The sequence below is a fragment of the Bos mutus genome, chromosome 22 (genome assembly GCF_027580195.1).
Source record: "Bos mutus isolate GX-2022 chromosome 22, NWIPB_WYAK_1.1, whole genome shotgun sequence".
Taxonomy (NCBI): Eukaryota; Metazoa; Chordata; class Mammalia; order Artiodactyla; family Bovidae; genus Bos; species Bos mutus.
Genome location: NC_091638.1, coordinates 49,434,537 through 49,460,882, shown reverse-complemented (window position 1 = coordinate 49,460,882; position 26,346 = coordinate 49,434,537). Strand labels below are relative to the sequence as shown.

Below are 26,346 nucleotides of genomic sequence, written 5' to 3'. Positions count from 1 at the left end.
AAAAGCTGGCTTAAAACTCAACATCCAAAAAACTAAGATCATGGTATCTCGTCCCATCACTTCATGGCAAATAGATGGGCAAACAGTGGAAACAGTGGCTGACTTTATTTTGGGGGGCTCCAAAACCACTGCAGATGGTGACTGCAGCCATGAAATTAAAGACACTTTACTCCTTGGAAGGAAAGTTATGACCAACCTAGACAGCATATTAAAAAGCAGAGACATTACTTTGTCAACAAAGGTCGGTCTAGTCAAGGCTATGGTTTTTCCAGTAGTCATGTATGGATGTGAGGGTTGGAAATATAAAGAAAGCTGATCACTGAAGAATTGATGCTTTTGAACTGTGGTGTTGGAGAAGACTCTTGAGAGTCCTTTGGACTGCAAGGAGATCCAACCAGTCCATCCTAAAGGAGATTAGTCCTGGGTGTTCATTGGAAGGACTGATGTTGAAGCTGAAACTCCAATACTTCGGCCACCTGATGCGAAGAACTAACTCATTTGAAAAGACCCTGATGCTGGGAAAGATTGAGGGCGGGAAGAGAAGGGGACAACAGAGGATGAGATGGTTGGATGGCATCACCAACTCAATGGACTTGAGTCTGCGTAAACTCCGGGAGTTGGTGATGGACAGGGAGGCCTGGTATGCTGTGGTTCATCGGGTCACAGAGAGTCGGACATGACTGAGCGACTGAACTGTCCCTTGGAAGAATAGCTATGACAGATCTAGACATCATATTAAAAAGCAGACATCACTTTATCAACAAAGGTCCATATAGTCAAAGCTATGGATTTTCCAGTAGTCATGTATGGATATGAGAGTTGGACCACAGAGAAGGCTCAAAGTCAAAAAATTGACGCTTTCGAACTGTGGTGTTGGAGAAGACTCTTAAAACTCCCTTGGACAGCAAAATCAAACCAGTCAATCCTAAAGGAAATAAACCTGAATATTCACTGGAAGGACTGATGCTGAAGCTGAAACTCCAATACTTTGGCCACCGTATGCAAAGAGCCGATTCACTGGAAAAGACCCTGATGCTGGGAAAAATTGAAGGCAAGAGAAGAAATGGGTGACAGAGGATAAGATGGTTGGATTGCATCACCAACTCAATGGACATGAGTTTGAGCAAACTCAGGGAGACAGTGAAAGACAAGGAAGCCTGGCAGGCTACAGTTCATGGGGTCACAAAGAGTTGGACACAATTTGGCCACTGAACAAGAACAAAGAATAATTTTTATTTCTAAGGTTTTTGTATAGTCTAAGCAAAAACAAGTATTTAATTCTATTTTTAAAAATAAACTTTTAAAGGACATATTTATTTTTTCTTAAGTAATCCACATATGGATTTACCATTCAAAAAATGTATTTATAACCTTATTATCCTTTGAGTTTTCATCATCTTTAAAGCAATGGTCTCCAAGTAAATATAATAACCTCCTTTAATACTCTAAAAACAGTGTTTCTGAAAGTGTGCTTGGGGACCCTAGGAGTCTCTAAGACCTTTTCAAAAGGTGCTGAGATTTAAAAAATATTTTCATAATAACACTAAGATGTTATTTTTCCTTTCTCACTCTCCTCTCCTGAGTGTATAAAGAGCTTTCCAGAGGCTATGTCATGTGTGATGTCACAAAAGGCTGAATACAGAAGCAGATATGAGATCTATTGAGCCAGATACTTGATGAAAATCAGCTGGCTTTATTTTGGAAACTTTTCATAAAAAATGCCAATAAGCAATGGGTTCAGATTATTTTTAAATAAGTTGGTAAATATATTTACATTTTCAGTTTTAATTTCTAATATGCTAAATATCAATAGATAAAAAACAAAAGCTCTTAAGGGTCCTAATAATTTTTAGTACAGTAAAGGAATCTTGACACCAGAAAGCTTGAAGATGGCCACCAAAAGTATTCCTCTAGATTTAACTATCCTAGGAATTACAGTAAGAAACCTCCTGTCTTTATGGCAGTGGATGGATAGGGCAAGGAGGTCAAGAACCACAGCTCATAAACTTTGTTACTTTGTACCCTCCAGACTCCTTATCCAAAACATAGCTTTCTTTTTGCATCAGCCTCAAATAGAACCTACCCAACTGCCTGATGCCATTAGCTGTTTTTCCCTGAGCCTTGTCCAGCTCTGTCCTAATGGTGAAAACCCTACCAAAAGCAAAAAATACAGCTGTATGTGACGCTCAAATAAACATCATATATGGTTGCCAAGCAGTAGAGAGACATTTAACATTTAAAGTCTAAGTACAAAGAATACCAGACTCCAGTCTCAGGACGACTTCAACACACCTCTGCAAGCTGTAGCCACATAGATTGCATAATTTCTCTAAGAGTACAGACATGATCCTTGTCTATGGTACAGTATTTATAATCACCAAGACCAAGCACTCTATACATTTAAAGATATTTATCACGCTTAATCTAGTTTCTCAGATTCAAGTCCAAAATTTTAATTCAACAAATATTTGTTAAGCATACACCATGTGAAAACCAACATGAACATTAGCAAAAAGCCGATCTTTGAAACCTCTCTCTGGTCCCACCTTGCATAATAGGTCTTCCAATTGCAAGCAATAGAAATAAGCTGCAATAAGAGCTGGACACAAGACAGCTTGAGGAAGACTTCAGCTGGCTCCCAATACAGCTGCGCTGGGCCATATTCTATCAGAAACTCCATCATTTCCACAATCTGTTCATGAGTATATGAACATGCCTAAAAGGACAGAGATATATTATTAAAGAACTCTATCAATCTACCTGCTGTTTTCTCCAGCACAGCTCAATGCTCTAAAGATTTTAATAATAAAGCTAAATAATAAGTCTTGACACACACTTCTTGAGTCCACAGCCCACATGTGAAATAATAAATGATGCTTCATCTTTTATTTGTAACTAGACTCATAATACATTCTGCCAAAAAAGGTAACAAAATGTTCAAATTATTGGTGCATGTATTTCATACCTTAAGAAAAAGAAGCACCACATAAAATAATTGATTTCTTTTCAATATGTGACTTTTAAAACATGCAGATACTCTTTGTTCTAAAACATACTAATTTCAAAAATGATAGTGAAGTAAATTATAGATATACCAGGTTTCAAAAGAAAATTCCACATAGAAGCAGCTAGAATATCTATCTAGTATTTTTCACAGAAAAAAGTCCTTTCGCACACATCTCGGTTTATCTTTTAGTTTAAGTATCCCAGCGAAGTAGCAAACTTACAACTGGGAGCAAAGTAAGTTCTCGATACATCTATTTTCTTTTTTTTTTCCTTTGGAGCATGCAGCTAGGATCTTAGTTCCCTGACCAGGGATTGAACCTGGGCCATTGACGTTGAGTCATATAACCACTGTACAGCTAGAGAAGTCCCTACACCCCTATCCATTTCATTCTGCCTCCTCACAGTGCAAGTATAATCCATTAATGTACATCCCACCTGGACTCCACTGATATGAATGTGCATTTCAGGCCCAAGATGCTACAGACAATACTAACAATGTTTCTTTTTTAGACAAGGTTCTCTCACCTTGTAGGGAGGTTGAGGATGAACAAGAATGCCACCTTCAGTCCTCTGAAGAGACTGCTTCACTTGTTCCAATTTAATGGCCAGGTGAGCTTCAAAGTACTTGCGCAAGGCCATGCAGGTGTGTTTACCAGTCTGCCGGCTAGCGAATATTTCATCATCACTCAGAAGTGCACCCTGATCTTCCAAATTTAGAATCTCCAAAGTACTGATCTATTAAGAAAGGGGCAGAAGAAGGGGGCAAAAGAGAAGAACAAAAAGAAAAAGGAAAAGGAGAAAAAAGTAGAAAGATTTCAGTAGATTTTTATGCTCAAGAAGATTGATAAACATCAAAGTACATCTGTCTGTACATCATGTTAAGAGCAGACATATGAAAACAAAACACTAAACCTATATTGAAAAATGACACAGCTTTCAATCATGTTGAAAGACACAGAGGCACAAAACTGCTTTTAGAACAAGCAATTCTCCCTGTAAGATTACTATCTTCAAGGCAAGTCTACAATGGCATAGTCCTCTAACCACTTAAGAGGAAGAAAAAGTTGTGAATGAAGGAGGGAAAAAGACTTTATCCATAAAAATGACAGAAAAACCCCTCCAGTCAGAAGCTTCCTCTCTTCAGTGCTGCTGAAGGGCAGCCACATCAAGCAGGACCCCACTCCTCACAAAGAGAAGCCACTGAAGAACCTCACCAAGTTCACCAGACGACGAAGACCATCGTAGCGGTCAAAGAGTTCCAACACAGCCCGGAAGGAGAAGCAGATTGAGAAAAACATGGTAGCATGGCAGCATCCTGAGGCATGTGAACATTCCATTAGCCACAGGGTGTAGTTCACCACATCAGACAGAACATTGTGGGGATGCATGCAAACCTGCAAAGGACAAAAATAAAATACAACTGTTTAAAACGTGGGGGAAAGGAACTTCCAGAAGGTATAAAAAATTCACCAGTGTACATAGGTATCTACAAAATACAATAATCATTCCTGAGTAAGTCATTCTGATTTAAAGCTTAAGCTGTAAATAAAATTTTATGACAATCTATTCCTAGGCAGAAAACAATCTAAATTTAGAGAAATGTTTAAATTCCACCTAAGCTTTCGGAGTGTCAAACTTTGCAAATATTTTTAGCCTTTAATGCTCACAAAGCTCTGTTACACAGGTATCAGGATCACCACTTAACTAATGAAGTAGCTCAGAGATGTAAGGGACTTTCCCAGGCTGATAAAAAGTTGATAAAAGTAAGGGAGCTGATAAAAGTAACTGAGCCTTCTGATACTGAAATTTCCAAGTTCAGTATCCATTCACTCACTGATTTGTTCACACACATGGTGCTGACTCCTGTCAGACAATGAATTCTGAAGCATTACCCAGGTTTGTTTGGCACTTTTAACCACAATTAATTCTGTACAAATACACACAGATTAGGTTACTACTCTCAAAAGATTACATATCTTTGCAGAAAGCTAGATCGTAACGAGTAAAAAAATTAAAATCAGAAGATTACCCCATTAATAAATTTGCACAGAAGAATAAAGACACCACTGAGAGGAATTTACCAACTTCACTCTATCAGAAAAGCTACAATTGCATAAAATATAGAAGAATGCTCCAGATATAGAAACAAGGGTTGCTGTGGTGTCTAGGGACCCATTTCTTTTCTAATGTATAACCCACTTACATTTAAAAAAAAAAAAAAAACATGAAATAAAAAATCTTAACTGGAAAAACAGAAAAACCAGAGGGGTACAGTACCTCTAGAGCCCTAAGAACAACTGGAATGATTTTACTATCTCTACCACAAACTATCCTGTTAACATACACAAAGCATCATCTGTTGTTTTTATAACTGACTCGAAAATGCAAAATGTAACTCTACTGGGGGACACCTGAGAAGAGCCTGAAAATAGAATGCCCTTTCATTAAGGCCTAATCCAACTGTTTAATTGTCTCATCCAAATGCTTTTCTGTGAATGCATGAGAGTAGTCCCACCCTAAACCATTCCCATACATCTGAATAGACTGGACTTACTCTTTCCATGGCATCCTGGTTGTAGGACAGGTAATACAAGCACATGGATACACCAGTTGCAGCCATAGAAGGACGAGGAATTTCCAGTAATTTCTGTACTCCACCGTGTGCAACAAATTCTGTGGCAAACTTATTGTGGAGCAGGAGAGATGCTAGGTGCTACACAAAGAGGATACATATTACCATGGAACAATCTAGAACAAATATCTCTTCACAGAATATTAAGTTGCTAAATACAAAGACTCCTTAGAAGTAGACAACCACCCCCTCAAAACAGAAGTAAAACCAATACTGCTTAAGGGAAACAAAAAAATAAGCAAACAAAAACTGTAGAATTCGGTAACATTGCCTCCTAATACCAAAGTTTTCATGATGGTAAAAAACAAGAAATGAAGAATACTACTGTACATTATGACACACTCCTATAACTGTTTTATTATTACATATCTTCCCTAATGGATTTTTGTCACCCTTTCCATTTTAATCTTTTTAAACATAATCAGCTTTATGTTTTAGCTTTGGCCCAGTCACTGATTTACCCAAAACTCTGCTTTCTTTTAAACTGATACTTGCTTATATCCTCAAAAACAAACTTCAAAAAACTAGTACATTTCTGGTACTAATCAGAATGCACTTTAAATAGACTTTATTAATAATACATTTCATAGCCTCTCTGGGTGGACCTGAACTGGGCAATTTAAGGGCAGGGAGTGCAATGCAAGCAGCAGGCTACTCAATGACTTTGAATCCAGGCCAACATGGATGCAGCCTCATAACTAGAGCTCCCCCTCCTGTTTCTCACACCAAAGTGTCTTCTGGGTCATGAGACAGGCAGCAAGCAGGTACAGACAAAACGATACAGATTTGTAACTGATACTTGTACAAATTTCACCAAGGTCAATAGGTGTGTACCCTCTTCAGACATTCTCTCAATACACAGACTCGGACTAATCCTTGTATATAATTCAAACCCCTTCCCTATTAACTTTTCTTGTCTGATACACAAATCTCTACCACCAAGCCTTTCCCTGCTGCTGCTAAGTCGCTTCAGTTGTGTCCGACTCTGTGCGACCCCATAGAGTACTTTCCCTAAGAAACAGCTAAGCCATGTATGGTTCCCTCCCCAATACTCAGACCATTGCATGTGCTTTTTTCTCAAAACCACTACCATAAATTGGCAGTTCCACTGCCAGAATCAGCAGCAGGGAAAACAGAACAAACAAAAGGCTCAATCTTGACCAAGAAGCTTAATTCTAGTTGGCTCAACACAGCCCATACGTGGCTCACCTCACTCTTGTAGGCAAAGACTCTATTTTCACTCCTTATACTGTACCTCCATATAAGGTCTAGTTCTTCATTTACTATTTTAACCCATTTTGTTTCTACTAACTTCAATACTTACCCCTTCTCCTGCACAACTGAGTCTTCCTTTTGAACAAAACTGTACATATAACTTTCTACACTTTTTATTTCCTCATAATAAAGATCTCTTATCCGGTTTTACCCTGTTCATCCTTATTCCATTTTCTCTAACCCCTTATATGATTCTGCATAGAAACAGGTGAATAACGACACCCATTATAGGTTCTCATACAAAGACCTACAGAAATAGCAACTGCCCAAAGCCCTTCTTCCACTATTTCCTTTTCAAGACAGGACGCTGCATCTGAAAGCAATACCTTGGGCCACTGGAGACAACTTTGACCTCCAGCTTCATCCCACTGTTCAAAGTAAAATCATGAGTTTGCATACTTTATACACATACACACACACTGCATTCCACACACAGGGATACATGTTACTTTAATTTATGTCTGACCTCCTCCAAACTTAAAATTTCTGGGGTCTGCAAGTCAAATTTCATCATTTCTATTTAATTCCAATACACTTTGGCACTGTGCTGGCCAACACTGTAGTCATTGGTTACATGTGGCTAATTTCATTAAAATTAAGTTAAAAACTCAGGGGCTCAGTGGCACTAGCTACACTTTACATGCTCATTTGTGGCTAGTAGCCACTGTACTGAAAAGCACAAAGAACATTTCCATCATCACCAAAAGTTCTATTGGACAGTGTAGCTCTGGAATATCACGAATGAAATTATACCTTTAAAGAGCAAGAACATCATCTCTTTTTCAGAGGTTTTGTCTAGAAGCTACTATTTCTCAAAGAGACCATTCCTTCCTTTGTGCCCCAATACTTCTGTCACAACATCTGTATTTTAAAAAAATCATAGGCTTACATGCCTGGCTCTCTCAACCACATGATAAGCAGCAGAGACTTAATTTATTTGTCTAATACTATAAACATCACAGAACAGTACTGTGTCCATTAGTTACCTGTTAGGTAGAACTGTAATAGCCACAATGTTATTCATTCAACTTAACCTCTCTCCCTTCAGATTACCTTAATCATGAAGAGGTATGGATTTAGTGGGCTACACATACCTGCCCACCTATACTTAGCCCTTTTGCAACCTAGAAATTCCTTTACTTTCACTGAATTTGGGTATGTCCCTATTTCTTTATTCATTTTCTGATTTATACTCTAGATAACCTAACATCATACAATATGTATACAGTTAAAAACTTGGTAAGGCTCAACTCTTCTATTTAAACAAGAAATTTTCATTTGTTGCTACTGACACATCTGGTAATAGAAACATTCTAAACAATAAAATCCAGAGATGTTATATACCAAAACACATAGACAATCCACATTAATTAAATGCTTGGTAACTAATATTTTCAAGAACTTTACCTTGAGCGCCTCAAATGTAAGCAGGACATCATTAGTTTGTTTTAAGTCAATGTAGAACATCATCAACTCCCGTGATCCAAGCTGCATGAATATGGGAAGTAACTGAAATGAACACCAAAAACATGTCTTAACATTTGAATTTATTTTCACATATTTCCTGATAGAAGACTAAAGAAACCCTTCCTCCCTCCTTTATAAAGATAAACATATAAACACATTTTGTTCGAAAAGACCTTATCAGGAGTGACTTCCTTAAGACTTTACCAGTTTGACACAGACTTTTCTGTATTAGAATGAAAACACATCAATGTATAATATGCCACCACAAAATACCCCAGAAATAACACAGTAGTCTTAAAGCATGAACACTACGTTTCCCAGTAAGCTTACCTCCTGATATTCTCCTAAAGGGGTCAAATACTGGAGAATAAGTCGCTGCTCAATAGCAGGAGTCATAGGATAAAGGGTATAATTGGTGCCAATCACCCAGGGGGACATTTCTGACCAGCTGCTATTAGACAATTCAACAAACATGCGGTCTGGATCAGATGATGAAAAACCCAACTTTTGCTTGGCTTTCCTGAAACTCTCTCTGTCAGCCTGTTTTGTTGACTTGTTTTTCCTCAATGCCCCTTCTTCAAGTTTCGTTGCTGAGTTCACTCTGCTACTGGTCTTGTGGCCTGACTCAAGATGAAAGGAGATCTCCATGTCTCCAGAAGCTTCCTCTTGTTCGCCATCTACTACATCTACAGCCATGTCGCCATAGTCCATATCCACAGCTTCTTCATCCAGAGGCAAAAGGGGTTCAGAGGAGAGCTTTCGTGGGCTAGGACGCTTGCTTTCTTGCCTTGAACCTACTTCCTGAAGCTGCAGCTCCCTCAATCTTCGAAGCACTATTGCCACCTATCAATAGATATTGGAATAAAACAGATTTATCTCTTCTGTATCTTAAAAGAGTCAAGTAATTCTTACTTCCATTTAAGGATACTCAGACAGTTATCTCAATGACTGATAAGAGTACAGATCTGACAAGCATGTTGACTTGATTCCCACAGTTTGATGAAATAAATAATGGCTAAAAGTCTCATTCCTCATAAAATTTCCAAGAATCTAAACCTAAATCTAAATCTAAATCTGCAGATAAACCTAATTCACAGCACATCTGTCTGGATCATGCTGGACCAGACCATCAAATTTGAAGGGGCAGACACTAGGTATATTCAAAGTTTTTTACAAGTGTCTTTGAAAATCAAACATGAAGGTTTTTCAAACTTTTATCTGTATTCTGTTAAATACTGTCATCCACATTACACATAATTACATAAGCTATTTTTCAAGTTCACCACTTATGTTTTCCTTTAGATACTCATTTTTTGATCTGATCCAAAACTGTAGTAGTATGGTTAGTTTAAAAAAAAAAAGAGTGATCAGGCCTGCAACTTAAACTGAATTTAAAAAAAAACAAACAATGGTGACCAGACCAGAAGAGGGGTGAATGGATGGATGAGTATGTCATAAATATAAATATAGTAAATGTTCACAATCAATGTAAGTGGTCTATATACAGGTGTTTGCTGTAAAATTGTATTTTGCTATATGTTCGAAATTTTTCATAATCCAAATGTGGGAAAGGAAGAGGGAATGGTACTGTTTATCTGGTACAAACTATCATGATCTTTAACAAAATGAAAAACTGCTATATGCAAGTTAAAGAAAACGTACAGTCAAAACTCTTACATAACGTAAGAGTTGAAATACTGATATTATAGCTATACTTTAGTACAATGAATAAGATCTACTGACTCAACTTCAGGTAGCAAGAAAGAATGAGTGAATATACTATCTTACATGAAAAAGTCACTATGACACGGCCCTTACCAGCTGTGAGTTCTCATCCCTGTAGTTAGCAGCGATGTCTTGATTCTCCATAGCACCACCTAACAGACCAGTAGAATATGTCCTCAGTGGCTGATCAGCCTCTCGGGCCCATTTGAAAAGGTTCTCAACAATTCCTTCCTTTAGTAAAGGAAATGAAAGAGTACAAATCAGGTGGGTCAAGATCTCATAATTCCAGATATAAGCAATGACTTCAGTTGATAAAAAAAATTTTTTTAATAAAATATTTCAATATTGCTCATAAGATTACAAAATCTAAGCAAACTAAATGTACTACAGTAGGTGGTTTAAAATAACTGTGCATCTGTGAAACAGTCCTATTTATCCATGAAAACTCAAGCTAAAGATCAACTATCACATAATGTAGCTATTAAGTCCCAAAAGGTTCCATAACCAAGCGTTGGGTACTAAAAATTCTACGTGCCTCTTTGAAGTTCACATTATCAATGTCTAAGAAGTTCTCCATCAAACAAGTGTTTAACTCCACATATCCCACTCTTAGTGTTTATTATGAAATAAAATACATAAACATGTACAGTCCAAAGAAAATGAAAATCACCTCTGTGATTTACCAATGAGCTTAAGAAACAGAAACCTCCCATGTGTCCCTCCCTACCATTTACCTCCTTCCTCTCCAAAGGGTATCTACCTTCCTAAATTTTAATAATTTTGTTGTAGAGCTTTTGTTAAATGTTATAGGCTTTGACCTGTATAAACTGTGTGTGTCATATGTATTTTTCTGCCACTTGTTTCTTTTACTCAACTTTATGTTTTTTACATTCATCTATACTGTTATGTGTAATTGTCACAAACAGTACCCAACATAAGACAGGCCTTACATACAATTACTTAATCCTTGTATCAGCTTTGTATGATGGACAAAGTACTATATTTACAGAAGAGAACACTGTCACAATGAGGTTAAGTAACTTACCAAAGTCACAAAACTAGTAAGTAGCAGAGCTGGGGTCTTATCCCAGGCAGCATACCTCCAAATGCTCTTCACCTCCATGTTCTGCTGCTATTTTGTTTGCTTAACTTTTACCTTTTTGTGTGTGCAAATATGTCCCTAGAGTAGACACCTAGGAACAGAACTACTAAGTCACAGGTGTGTATGTTCAACTTTACTAGAGGCAGCCAAACTATTTTTCAAAGGGATCACAACAATTCACATTTCCGACTTGAATAGTCCATTTCTTTTAATACATCTTACTAAAAGTTGACCACTATCAGACTTTTTTTTTTTTGTAATAAGGTGGGTATGAAAATTTAATGCTTCATTTAACTTGAATTTTCTCATTTACTAACGAGGTTTAGCATTTTTTTCATGCCTTATGATCATTCATACTTTCACCTTCTGTGAAATACTCATGTCTTTTACCAGTGTTTCATGATAAGCACAAAGTCTTAATTTTATGTAATCATATATAATAATATTTTCTTTTAAACTGTGTGCACTTTATATCTTAAACTCTTCCCTAAGGTCATGGTGTCATTCTCCTATATATTTCTAAGTTTTAAACTTTCTTCAAAAAAGTTATTAACACTCTGAACAATACACTTTGAGAAATTTTGTTTTAAAATACTTACTGATGTGAAAACAAACATTATCATCTACTTTAAGTGTCTTTCATTCTTCTTTCTGAACAGCATAAAAAACCTTAAATACTAACTCCAACTATTCCCTTCCATCTACATGTTACCCAGAATTTGTTCCCTCTTTTGTCCCCCCAAAACTGTAGTCAATATTTCTAGGTTTATAGAAGTTCTCTGAAGACATTTTCTACTATGGCCTCTACTGATGCTGTGGCAAAACTTGCTGTTAATTTGCAGGAATCTTTTTTACTCTAGTTGCTTTTAAAATCTTTTGTCTTTGGTATTCTTCTTTGGGCTTTCTGAATCTGAGTGGTCATGTCTTTCATTTATTAAGATCCTAGCCTCATCTCTCTGAATACGGCCTTTCTATTCCGTGCGTGCATGAGAGAGAGAGAAAGAGAATCTGAGTGGTCACGTCTTTCATTTATTTGTAAGATCCTAGCCTCCTGTCTCTGAACACTACCTTTCTATTCTCTTATGTATATGTGTATGTGATCTTTGTGCCCTCACCACACAGCATGTGGGATCACAGTTTCCCAACCAGAGATAAACCCATGCTCCCTGCAGTGGAAGCGGGGACTGTTAACCACTGGACCACCAGGGAAGTTCCTTCTTTTTCGGAAACTCCTTTTAGATATGTTCAAAATTTTCTAATTCTAGTCTCCATGTCTCAACTTCTTTCATATTTTTCTTCTCTTTTCTAAGCACTTCATTCTAGTTCCTTGGTTCATTTTCCAAATGGCCATTTTTCCCAGTCTTATAATTCTGATTTTTCTTTTTTTACATTCAATGATTTCTAACTATTTTAACCATTTTAAGTGTGCAATTCAGTGGGATTAAGTACATTCACAATGCTGTATAACCATTATCACTATATTTCTAGAATTTCATTATCCCAAACAGAAACTCTTTATTCCAGTTTTCAATAATGGATAGAACTGAACAGAAAATCAACAATGAAACAGAGAAGCTGAACAACACTGAAAATCAATTCAATCTAAAAGACATAGAGATAATACTCTATCCAACAAGAGCAGAATATACATTTTTCTCAAGTACAGGTGGAACATCTCCCAGAATAGACCCATATTTTAGGCCACAAAACTCATCTTAATAATTTTAAAAGGGCTTACCTCTTACAAAGAATTTTTTTCAATCACAATGGAATGAAATGTGAAATCAATAACCCAAGAGAAAACTGGAAAATTCACATGTGGAAATTAACAGTCATAACCAACCAATGGGTCAAATTAGAAATCACAGCGAAATTAGTACCTTGAGATGAATGAAAACAAAAACACAACACACCAAAACTGATGGGATGCTACCAAAGCAGTGCAAAGGGCAAAATTTATATCTACAAGTACATAAAAAGAAAAAAAGGTCACAAATTAATAACCTAATTATATACTTCAAGAAATAAGAGCAAATAAAACCCAAAGATAACAGATATAAAAATAATAATAAAGTTTAGAGTGGAGATAGATAAAATATCAAATAGAAAAATATAGAAAATTAATGAAACCAAAAGTTGTTTTTTTGAAAGGATCAAAAAAAATTGACACAGGGCTTCCCTGGTGGTACAGTGTTAAGAATTCACCTTGCAAAACAAGGGACATGGGTTCGATCCCTGGTACAAGAAAATCCCACATGCTGAAAAGCAACTAAACCCATGCACCACAACTACTGAAGCACGTGAGCCCTAGAGCCCAGGCTGTGCAACAAGAGAAGCCACCACAATGAGAAGCCTGGGTACTGCAATAAAGAGCAGCCCCAACTGGCCACACTAGAGAAAGCCCAAGAGCAGCAACAAAGACCCGGCACAGCCAAAAATAAATAAGTAATTTTTTTTTAAATTGACAAACCTTGAGCTAGATTGACCTCAAGAAAAAAGACGACAAATTACTAGAATCAAAAATAAAAGGGAACACATTACTACTAATTTTACAGAAACAAAGGATTATAAGGGAACTCACTGGCAGACCAGTGGTTAGGACTGTGCTTTCATGTTTGAGAGTACAGGTTAGGTCCCTGCTCAGGGAACTAAGGTCCTGCAAGCCATGTGCTGCACAGTCGAAAAAAAGAGGGGAGGGAGGATTTCAGGAGAACACTATAAACAAAAAATTCAGTAACTTAGGTTAAATGGACAAACTTCTAGAAACACAATCTACAAAAACTGACTAATGAAGAAACAGAAAAACTGAACAGACCTATAACCATTAAGGAGGGTTAAACTGTCATCAAACCCATCCCAAATAGAAAAACCTAGGACCAGATAGTTTACCTGGTAAATTCTACCAAACATTTAAGGAATTAATACCAAGCCTTTTGAAACTCTTCCAAAAAACTGATGAAAAGGGAAAACTTCCCAACTAATTCTATGAAGCCAACATTATCCTGATACCAAATACCCTGATACAAAGACAGTGCAAGAAAACTAGATATCCTTTATGACTACTGGTGTAAAAGTTCTCAAAACATACTTGCAAACTGAATTAAACAGCATCATAAGAGATTACTGTATATACCACAACCAAGTGAATCTACCCAAATGTGCAAATACGGTTCAAAATGCAAAAATCAATCTATGTAACAGACCACATTAATTGAATTCGTGTGAATTAATTCTTGTGAATTAGTAGAAAACCACATGACAGTGTCAACTGATAAGAAAAAAATCATTTGACAGAAGTAAATTTAAGGGCCTAGATCTGATACATAGAGTGCCTGATGAACTATGGACTGAGGTTCGTGACACTGTACAGGAGACAGGGATCAAGACCATCCCCATGGAAAAGAAATGCAAAAAAGCAAAATGGCTGTCTGGGGAGGCCTTACAAATAGTTGTGAAAGAAGAGAAGCGAAAAGCAAAGGAGAAAAAGGAAAGATATAAACATCTGAATACAGAGTTCCAAAGAATATCAAGAAGAGATAAGAAAGCCTTCTTCAGCGATCAATGCAAAGAAATAGAGGAAAACAACAGAATGGGGAAAGACTAGGGATCTCTTCAAGAAAATCAGAGACACCAAAGGAACATTTCATGCAAAGATGGGCTCGATAAAGGACAGAAATAGTATGGACCTAACAGAAGCAGAAGATATTAAGAAGAGGTGGCAAGAATACACAGAAGAACTGTACAAAAAAGATCTTCACGACCCAGATAATCACGATGGTGTGATCACTGACCTAGAGCCAGACATCCTGGAATGTGAAGTCAAGGTTGGCCTTAGGAAGCATCACCACGAACAAAGCTAGTGGAGGTGATGGAATTCCAGTTGAGCTATTTCAAATCCTGAAAGATGATGCTGTGAAAGTGCTGCACTCAATATGACAGCAAATTTGGAAAACTCAGCAGTGGCCACAGGACTGGAAAAGGTCAGTTTTCATTCCAATCCCAAAGAAAGGCAATGCCAAAGAATGCTCAAACTACCGCACAATTGCACTCATCTCACACGCTAGTAAAGTAATGCTCAAAATTCTCCAAGCCAGGCTTCAGCAATATGTGAACGGTGAACTTCCTGATGTTCAAGCTGGTTTTAGAAAAGGCAGAGGAACCAGAGATCAAATTGCCACCATCCGCTGGATCACGGAAAAAGCAAGAGAGTTCCAGAAAAGCATCTATTTCTGCTTTATTGACTCTGCCAAAGCCTTTGACTGTGTGGATCACAATAAAGTGTGGAAAATTCTGAAAGAGATGGGAATACCAGACCACCTGATCTGCCTCTTGAGAAATCTGTATGCAGGTCAGGAAGCAACAGTTAGAACTGGACGTGGAACAACAGACTGGTTCCAAATAGGAAAAGGAGTACGTCAAGGCTGTATATTGTCACCCTGCTTATTTAACCTATATGCAGAGTACATCATGAGAAACGCTGAGCTGGATGAAGCACAAACTGGAATCAAGATTGCCAGGAGAAATATCAATAACCTCAGATATGCAGATGACACCACCCTTATGGCAGAAAGTGAAGAGGAACTAAAACGCCTCTTGATGAAAGTGAAAGAGGAAAGTGAAAAAGTTGGCTTAAAGCTCAACATTCAGAAGACGAAGATCATGGCATCTGGTCACATCAGTTCATGGGAAGTGGATGGGGAAACAGTGGAAACAGTGTCAGACTTTATTTTGTTGGACTCCGAAATCACTGCAGATGGTGACTGCAGCCATGAAATTAAAAGACGCTTACTCCTTGGAAGGAAAGTTATGACCAACCTAGATAGCATATTGAAAAGCAGAGACATTACTTTGCCAACAAAGGTCCATCTAGTCAAGGCTATGGTTTCTCCAGTAGTCATGTATGGATGTGAGATTTGGACTATAAAGAAAGCTGAGTGCTGAAGAACTGATGTTTTTGAACTATGGTGTTGGAGAAGACTCTTGAGATTCCCTTGAACTGCAGGGAGATCAAATAATCCTAAAGGAAATCAGTCCTGAATATTCATTGGAAGGACTGATGTTGAAGCTGAAACTCCAATATTTTGGCCACCTGATGCGAAGAATTGACTCAATGGAAAAGACCCTGATGCTGGGAAAGATTGAAAGTAGGTGAAGAAGGGGAAGACAGAGGATGAGATGGCTGGATGGCATCACCCGACTCAATGGACATGAGTTTGAGCAAGCTCTGGGAGTTGGTGAAGGACAGGGAAGCCTTGGTGTGCTGCAGTCCATGGGGTTGCAAAGAGTCAGACACGACTGAGTGACTGAACTGAAGGAGAAAGCTGAGCTCAAGGTAATGAAGAGCAGAATGAATAATGCAGAAGGAAGAATAAGTGATCTGAAAGAACACTGGAAATCACCCAAAGAGACAGAAAACCAAAATTTTTTTTAAAGTGAAAGCAACATAAGAGACCTATGGGATAATATAAACCAAATCTATGTATAATAGGGATTCTAGAAGGAGAAGAAAGAGAAAAGGGGACTGAAAATGTATTTAAAGAAATTATGGCTGAAAACTTCCCAAACCTAAAGAACATCTGAGAAGCACAGACGGTCCCAAACAAGATGAACCCATACCTACACTAAGACACATGAAAATAAAAATGGCAAAAGTTAAAGACAGAGGATTCTAAAAATGGCAAGAGAAAAACACGGAGTTAATTACAGGGAAACCCCTAGAAACACTGCAGGCCAGAAGAGAGTGGCAAAATATATTCCAAGTCTTGAAAAGGAAAAATCTGCAACTGAGAATATTCCACCAAGCAAAATCATTTAGAACAGGATGAAAAATAAAGAACTTATCAGGCAAGCAAAAAGTAAAAGAACACAGCAATACTAAGCCTACTATCATATAAAAGAAATATGAAAAGGTCTTCTCTATACAGGAAAGAAGCAAGAAGATATAGAAAGATCACACTGGAAAGTCAGTCACTTAAATTAGCCAGTATACGATCAAAAAGATAAAAAAAATCCTATTTGAGAAAGTGATGATAAACATAAGGAACAGCAAAAGGATAAAGATGAAGATATTTAAAAAAAGACATTAAAGTCATAAAATGTAGGGAAGGAGAGTAAGAAATACATTTTTTTTTTTAGAATGTGGTCAGGCCTGTATGACTGTCTAAACGAAGCAAAGAGCAAAGGTTAACATATATGTAAAACAAGACAATCACAAATCAAAAATATACAATAGATTCACAAAAACCAAAAAGAAGAGAACATAAACGTAAAATAAAAGGAAATAAGCCAAAATAAAAAAAAGAAAGAAAAAGGAAAATGGAGCAAAGAACCAACTGGAACACAAGGTTTAAAATGGCAATAAATATATATGTATCATTAATTACCTAAATGTCAGTGAAGTGACTGCTCCAATCAAAAGACATTAAGTAGCAGACTGGATAAAAAAACAAGAGCTTTGCTGCCTGAAAGAGACTTACCTTAGGGCAAAGGACACACACAGATTGAGAGTGAGAGGACTGAGAAAGACATTTCAGGCAAACAGAAATGCAAGAAAAGGGGAGTCAATATTTTTATCAGACAAAACAGACTTAAAGGCAAAGGCCATAAAGCAGGACACTATATAATGGTAAAAGGATCAATACAAGACTTTACATCCATCAGCATACATGCACCTAATATGTGTGTGTGCTTAGTCACTTCAGTTGTGTCCGACTCTCTGCAACCCTATGGACCGTGGTCTGCCAGGCTCCTCTGTCCATGGGATTCTCCAGGCAAGAATACTGGAGTGGGTTGCCATTTCCTTCTCCATGCACCTAATATAGGAGTTCACCCAAATACATAAAACAAATACTAACAGATATAAAGGGAGAAGTTAATGGGAATACAATAGGAGACTTAAACACACCACATACATCAATGAACAGATCCTCTAGACAGAAAATCAAGAAGGCGACAGAGATCAAAAATGATATAATAGAAGAGTTAGACTTAATTGATATTTTTCAAGACATTACATCCAAAAACACCCAGGTCACATTGTTTTTAAGTTCACATGGAACCCTCTCTAGGACTGACCACATACTAGGGTAGAAAATCTCAACATTTAAAAGAAATTATTTCAAGCGTCTTCTCTGATCACAATGGCATGAAACTATTAATAGAAATCCAGCAAAGGAAAACAAATGAGAAAATATTAACAAATTCACCATGAGAAGAGAAATGAGAAATAAACAATTGCATGGAGACTAAACTATGAGCTACTAAAAAGCCAAAGGGTCAACAAAGAAATCAAAAAGGAAATGATAAAATTACCTTGAAAAACACAACAATGAAAACACAACCATACAAAATTTATACCATGCAGCAGTTCTTAAAGAGACATTCATAGAGATATAGGCCTTTCTCAGTTTAAAAAGAAGAAAAATCTCAAATAAATGACCTATCACCTAAAAGAATTAGAAAAACAAACAAAATCCAAAGTCACCAGAAGGGAGGAAATAAATATCAGAGAGTAAATGAATAAAACAGAGGTTTAAAAAAACAAGGAATTCACTGGCAGCCCAGTGGACAGGACAGCACACTTTTACGGGCCTGGGCTGACCCCTGGTTGGGGAACTAAGATCCCAACCAGAACAGTACAACCAAACAAAAGTAAAACAGAAGGAGAAACTAAGAGCTGGCTCTTTGAAAGGGTTAAAAAAAACGTATGACAAACCTCTGGCCATGTTCACCAAGAAGAGACAGAACACAAGTAAAATTAAAAATGAAAAAGGAGAAATCTCAACCCATACTGCAGAAATACAAAAGAACTGTAAGAGAATTCTATGAACAATTATATGTTCATAATTTGATGTGACAACCTAGAAGAAATAAGACAACTTTCTACAAACTATACAGCCCAACAAAATCAAATCAAGAATAATTTGAGCCAACTGATCACTAGAAGTGAAACAGAATCTGTAATTTAAAAAAACAAACCTACCTACAAAGAAAAGTCCAGGCCCAGGTGGCATCACAGGTAAACTGTATCAAACATAAAAAGAACTTATACCAATCCTTCTCAAATTCTTCCAAAAGACAGAAGAGGAGGGGAAGCTCCCAAAGATATTCTAAGAAGCCACCATCACCCTGAGCACAAACCCCCAAAAAACGATACCACAAAAGAAAATCACATGCCCATATCTTTGATGAATATAGATGAGAAAAATCTCAACAAAATAGCAGCTGAATCCAACAACACATGAAAGGTCACTCACTATGACCAAGTGGGACGCATCCCACATTCACAAGAATGGTTCCACATGTGCAAAGTAATCAATGCAACACACCACAAAACAAAAGCAAAGTAAAAAACACATGATTATCTCAAAAGATGCAGAAAAGGCATTTGACAAAATTCAACATTCATTCATGATAAAAACTCTAATCAACGTTGAGTACAGAGGAACAAATCTCAACATGATAAAAGCGATTTCTGACAAACCCATTGTCAACATTATGCTCAATGGTGAAAACCTGAAAGCATTCCCGCTAAAATCTGAAACAAGACAAAAAATGCCCATTCTTACCACTTCTATTCAACATAGTATTAGAAGTCCTAGCCTCAGTAATCAGGCAAAGAGAAAGAAATAAAAGGTATCCAAATTGGAAGGGAAGAGGTAAAGTTGTGGATATACACAGATGACATGATACAATATATAGAAAACCCTAAGGACTTCATACAAAAATTACCAGATCTTATAAGTGAATACAGCAAAGTAGTAGAATACGAGATTAACGTGCATAAATCAGTTGTGTAAATTTCTTCACACTACCAACAAAATATCAGAAAGGGAATGTAAAAAAAAAGTTTCTTTTAAAATCACACTAAAAAGAAAAAACAACCTAGGAATAAACCTGATCACAGAAGTGAAAGACTGAGAGGTATAAAACATTAATAAAGGAAATTAAGAGAAATGAAAAGATATCCTATGCTCTTGGATTGGAAGAATTAATACTGTTAAAATGGTGATACTACTCAAAGCAATCTACATGTTGAATGAATCCCTATCAAATTACCCATGATATTTTTTGCACAGCTAGAATAAATAATCCAAAAATTCATATGGAACCATGAAAGACCCAGAATTGCCAAAAGAATCCTTGGGGAAAGTGGGGAATCAAGAGACATAACTCTCCCAGAATTCATACAACACTACAAAGCTACAGCAGTCAAAACAACGTGGTATTGGTACAAAAACAGACATCCACATCAACGGAGCAGAACAGAGCCCAGACATAAACCCACACACCTATGGTCAACCGATCTTCGACCAAGGAGGTAAGAACATAAAATGGGAAAAAGTCTCTTCAACAAGTGGTACTGGAAAGGTTGGAGTCGTACATCAATGAGGTTAGGACACAGCCACACATCATGCACAAAAATAAACTCAAAACAGCTAAGACTTAAATGTAATTCAGGACATCATAAAACTTCTAGAAGTTTTGCTAAACATTCTCTGACATAAACTGTAACAATGTTTTCTTAATCTACCAAGGCTTCCTGGTGGCAAACAATCCTAGAGACCCAGATTCAATCCTTAAATTGGGAATATTCCCTAAAAGAGGAAATGGCAACCCGCTCCAGTATTCCTGCCTGGAGAATGCCATGGACAGAGGCGCCTGGAGGGCTACAGTCCATGGGTTTGCAAAGAGTTGGACACGACTGAGCAACTAACATTTTCACTTTACCAAGGTAACAGAAATAAAATAAAAAAGACAAATGAGACCAGATCAAATTTAAAAAGCTTTTGCCCAGCAAAGTAAATCATAAAAAGAAAAGAACAAATAGAAACCCTACAGAAATATTTACAATGATGCAACCAACAAGGAATTTATCTCCAAAATATACAAACAAGTTCATACAACTCAACAACAAAAGTCAATTAAAAAAAAATAGTAATAATAAAATAAAACAAAACAAATGGGCAGACCTTAATAGACATTTCTCTAAAGAAGACACACAGCCAGCCAGTAGGGACATGAAAAGATGCTCAACATCACTAATTATTAGAGAAATCAAAACTACAAGGAGGTACCGTCTCACACCAGAGATGTGTGAATGGCTTCTTTAAAAACTCTATAAATAGGACTCCCCTTGTGATACAGTAGATGGGAATCCACCTCACAATGCAGGGGACACCAGTTCGATCCCTGGTCCAGGAAGATCCCACAAGTAAGCACACGCACCACAATTACTGAAGCCCACTCACCCAAGAGCCTGCAACAGGAGTGGCAAAACCACAATGAGAAGCCTGTGCACCACAACTAGAGAGTAGCCCCCTCTCTCCACAACTAGAAAAAGCCTGTATACAGCAAAGAGCCAGCACAACCAAAAATAAATAAGTAAATACATTATTTTGTTTTTGTTTAAAAGTCTACAAATAAGAAATGCTAGAGAGGGTGTGGAGAAAACAGAACCCTCCTGCACTGTTGGTGGGAATGTAAGTTGATGCAGCCACTACAGAAAACAGTATGGAGGCTCCTCAAAAAACTAAAAACAGAGTTAACAGGATGCAGCAAGCCCACTCCTGGACATACATTCAGACAAAAAATACATGCATCCTTACGTTCAGGGCAGAGCTATGCACAACAGCCAAGACACGGAAACAACCTAAGTGCCCATCAATATATGAATGGATGAAGAAGATACGTGTCTATATACAATGGAATACTACTCGGCCATAAAAAAGAACAAAATAATGCCATTTGCAGCAACATGGATACAATTAGAGATTTTCACATTAAACGAAGTCAGACAGAGAAAGACAAATACCATATGAGATATAACTTTCATGTGGTATCTAAAATATGGCACACAAATCCTGGGAATCCCCAGGGAATCTGCCCTTGATGGCCAGTGGGATTTGATTATAGGACTTCCATAGACTGGGGGAAACAGAGACTTTAGTCTTGGAGGGCACAAACGAAATACTGTGCACACCAAGATCCAGAAGAATGGAGCAGTGACAAGAGACTGAACCAAAACTACTGCGAGTGCTGGAAGGTCATCTGTGGAGACGTGGGTCAGCAGTATGTGTGATTACACATAGTAATCAAACCGACAAAAATTAAAGACAAAGATAATATATTAAGAAGAATTGATGCTTTTGAACTGTGGTGTTGGAGAGACTCTTGAGAGTCCCTTGGACTGCAAGGAGATCCAACCAGTCCATTCTAAAGGAGATCAGTCCTGGGTGTTCACTGGAAGGACTGATGTTGAAGCTGAAACTCCAATGTTTTGGCCACCTGATGTGAAGAGCTGACTCATTTGAAAAGACCCTGATGTTGGGAAAGATTGAGGGCGGGAGAAGGGGACGACAGAGGATGAGATGGTTAGATGGCACCACCGACTCAATGGACATGAGTTTGGGTAAACTCTGGGAGTTGGTGATGGACAGGAGGCCTGGCATGCTGCGATTCATGGGGTTGCAAAGAGTCAGACACGACTGAGTGACTGAACTAGAACTGGAATATATTAAAAGCAATGGGAAAAAGGACAAAAAAATATACAAAGGAACTCCCATTGGGCTATCAGCTGAATTCTCAACAGAAACCCTACAAGCCAAAAGGGAATGGCACAATATATTTAAATGATGAAAAGGGAAGAAGCTATACCAAGAATACTCTACCCAGCAAGACTCTCATTCAAATTTGATGGAGAAATCAAAAGCTTTCCAGACAAGTAAAAGTTAAGAGAATTCAGCACCACCAAACCATATTTACAACAAATGCTAAAGGCAAGAAACACAAGAGAAGGAAAACACCTACAGAAAACAAACCCAAAACAATTAAGAAAACAGTAATAGGATCACACATATGGATAATTACTGTAAATGCAAATGGGTTAAATGCAACAACCAAAAGACACAGACTGGCTGGGTGGATGAAAACATGTGCATGTATGTACCTCCACTGACCATATCACTGAGCTTGACCCCCGCAAACTATGCAGTTATTTTATATTGTTAACTTAATCATGTTCCCATTATTGCCTGCAACTGTAATTATCTTTTATTTTTATTTTTTCTAACTATTGACTGTGAAAACTGATAAATACCTTTTACTACTGTGATTATGTAATTATTACTCACTTATACCATTGTGTCATAAGTGGTCAACAGAACAATAACAGAACTCTGTATCAAAGGTACAATAGGAAAAAATGTAATCATTTTTTAAAAATCCAGATAGATGCACATCAGAATTATCTTCAAATTTTAAAAAAATACAAATGCCCAGGTATTGCTTTTTTTCCTCCAGAGATCCAGATATGTGTCTAATGAGCAGTCATGTTTAAAACCAACTGGACTATCTGATGATCTTTTACCTAGTTTGCTTCACTTTTTCTATTTCATATTCAGTGCTCCCATTTCATTTAGTTTATGTTTTCCAATTTCTTCATCTCTTTTTTTTTAATGTTCTTTCTCAAGTCTTTATCAGAAGGCTTTCCAATATTTATGTTTTAGAAAACTTACAAATTTTTGCCTAAAAAATTCATAACATTCTGATTCCACTTGTTTGACTTACTATTAACAGAATGCTAGCTTTCTAATTAAAAAAAAGATATGCAACAAGCAACAAAGGTTTACTGTATAGCATAGGAAACTATAATCAATATCTTATAATAACCTATAATGGAAAATAATTTCAAAAATAATATATGTATAACTGAATCACCTTGCTGTGCACCTGAAACACTGCAGGTCAACTATACTTCAGTAATATATATATAGTGAGGGGGAAAATAAATACAGCACAAATGGACCTATGTACAAAACAGAAACAGGCTCAGAGAACAGACTTGTGTTGCCAAGTGGGCACGTGGGAGGATGACAAGGGACAGACTAGGAGTTTGGGGTAGTAGATATAAACTATTACATTTAGAATAAACAAACAACATCCTGGTGCATAGCACAGGGAACTAGATCCAATCTCCTGAGATATACCATAATGGAAAAGAAAATGGAAATTTACATATATATATAAAAGAATGTATATATGTCTATCACTGAGTCACCTTGCTGTATAACAGAAGTTAACATGTTAAATCAACTATACTTCTACTAAAAAAAAAAAGCAAGCATAAACAAAAAAATAAAACAAAACTTAAAGGTATTCCAATACCTCAGAAAGTGCAAGCCAGCAACTTTTTTTTAAACAACAGCTAAAATAGAATCAGTTTAGTACCTTACAACCAGTTTTTAAATACAAAGAAACTATAAGGACATATAGAACAAAGGGATAAACAATGTTCAAGAAAAGTCTTCCATACATATAATATATGGGTCCCAACGTAAAATGTGCAACTATGGGTTCACAAAGTCTGAGAAACATAGCTCTAACGAGCCTGAACAGTAGCTCTGTGAAACACCAGTAGCCAATCTGTCCAAAAATAATGATTTTTTTCTTTTTTGGCCATGTCCCCACAGCATTCATGGAGGAGGCAATGGCACCCCACTCCAGTTCTCTTGCCTGGAAAATCCCATGGATGGAGGAGCCTGGTGGGCTGCCATTTATGGGGTCACACAGAGTCGGACATGACTGAAGTGACTTAGCAGCAGCAGCCACAGCATTCAGGATCCAAGTTCCCCAACCAGGTATTGAACCCATACACCCCACAGTGGAAGCAGAGTCTTAACCACTGAGCCAGGAGCAAAGTCCCCTAAAATAATGATTTCTGACCTATTAATTTACACTCAGCAGTGCCCACAGAACTGGAAATGGTCAGTTTTCATTCCAATCCCAAGAAAGGCCAATGCCAAAGAATCCTCAAACTAGTGCACAATTGCACTCATTTCACATGAGAGCAAGGTAATGCTCAAGCTAGGCTTCAACAGTACACGAACCAAGAACTTCCAGATGTACAAGCTGGATTTAGAAAAGGCAGACAAACCAGAGGCAAACAAACCAAATTACCAACACCCCTGGATCATAGAAAAAGCAAGAATTCAGAAAAGCATCTACTTCTGTTTCATTGACCACACCAAAGCCTTTGACTGTGTGGATCACAATAAACTGTGAAAAATTCTTCAAGAGATGGGAATACCAGACCACCTTACCTGCCTCCTGAAAAACCTGTATGCAGGTCAAGAAGCAACAGTTAGAACCAGACACGGAACAACGGGCTGGTTCCAAATTGGGAAAGGAGAACGTCAAGGCTGTATGTTGTCACCCTGCTTATTTAACTTATATGCAGAGTACATCATGTGAAATGCTAGGCTGGATGAAGCACAAGCTGCAATCAAGATTGCTGTGAAAATTATCAATAACCTCAGATATGCAGATGACACCACCCTAATGGCAGAAAGTAAAGAGGAACTCAAGAGCTTTTTGATGAAGGTGAAAGAGGAGAGTGAAAAAGCTAGCTTAAAACTCAACATTCAAAAAACTAAGATCATGGCATCCAATCCCATCACTTCATAACAAATAGATGGAAGAAAATGAAAACAGTGACAGACTTTATTTTCTTGGATTCCAAAATCACTGCAGACGGTGACTACAGCCATGAAACTAAAAGATGCCTGCTCCTTGGAAGAAAAGCTATGACAAACCCAGACGGTATATTAAAAAGCAGAGACATCACTTTGCCGACAAAGGTCCCTATAGTCAAAGCTATGGTTTTTCCAGTAGTCATGCATGGATATGAGAGTTGGACCATAAAGAAAGCTGAAGCCAAAGAATCTATGCTTTTGAACTGCAGCGCTGGAGAAGACTCTGGAGAGTCCCTTGGACTGCAAGCACATCCAACCAGTCAATCCTAAAGGCAATCAGTCCTGAATATTCATTGAAAGGACTGATGCTGAAGCTGAAACTCCAATACTTTGGCCACCTGATGCAAAGAACTGACTCACTGGAAAAGACCCTGATGCTGGCAAAGATTGAAGGTGGGAAAAGGGGACGAGAGGATGAGATGGTTGGATGGCATCACTGACTCAATGGGTATGAGTCTGAGTAAACTCCGGGAGCTGGTGACGGACAGGGAGGCCTGGTGTGCTGCGGTCCATGGGGTCGCAAAGTGTCAGACATGACTGAGCTGAACCGAGAGATGATTTGCCTACAGTGACAACCAGGAAACTTTTACACAGACTAGTAAACACAT

General features: G+C 37.6%; 1 protein-coding gene across 1 annotated transcript in view; it reads right to left on the bottom strand.

Annotated features, from left to right (window-relative positions):
- DCAF1 (DDB1 and CUL4 associated factor 1) overlaps nt 1-26,346 on the bottom strand; it is an 80,556-nt gene that overhangs the window by 31,927 nt on the left and 22,283 nt on the right. The window contains exons 5-11 of the mRNA XM_070359229.1: nt 10,199-10,336; nt 8,711-9,223; nt 8,321-8,422; nt 5,561-5,719; nt 4,221-4,400; nt 3,532-3,741; nt 2,547-2,716 (exon numbers count right to left, since the gene is read on the bottom strand). Of these exons, the coding sequence (XP_070215330.1) occupies nt 2,547-2,716; nt 3,532-3,741; nt 4,221-4,400; nt 5,561-5,719; nt 8,321-8,422; nt 8,711-9,223; nt 10,199-10,336 (1,472 nt within the window). The remainder of the gene's footprint in view (nt 1-2,546; nt 2,717-3,531; nt 3,742-4,220; nt 4,401-5,560; nt 5,720-8,320; nt 8,423-8,710; nt 9,224-10,198; nt 10,337-26,346) is intronic.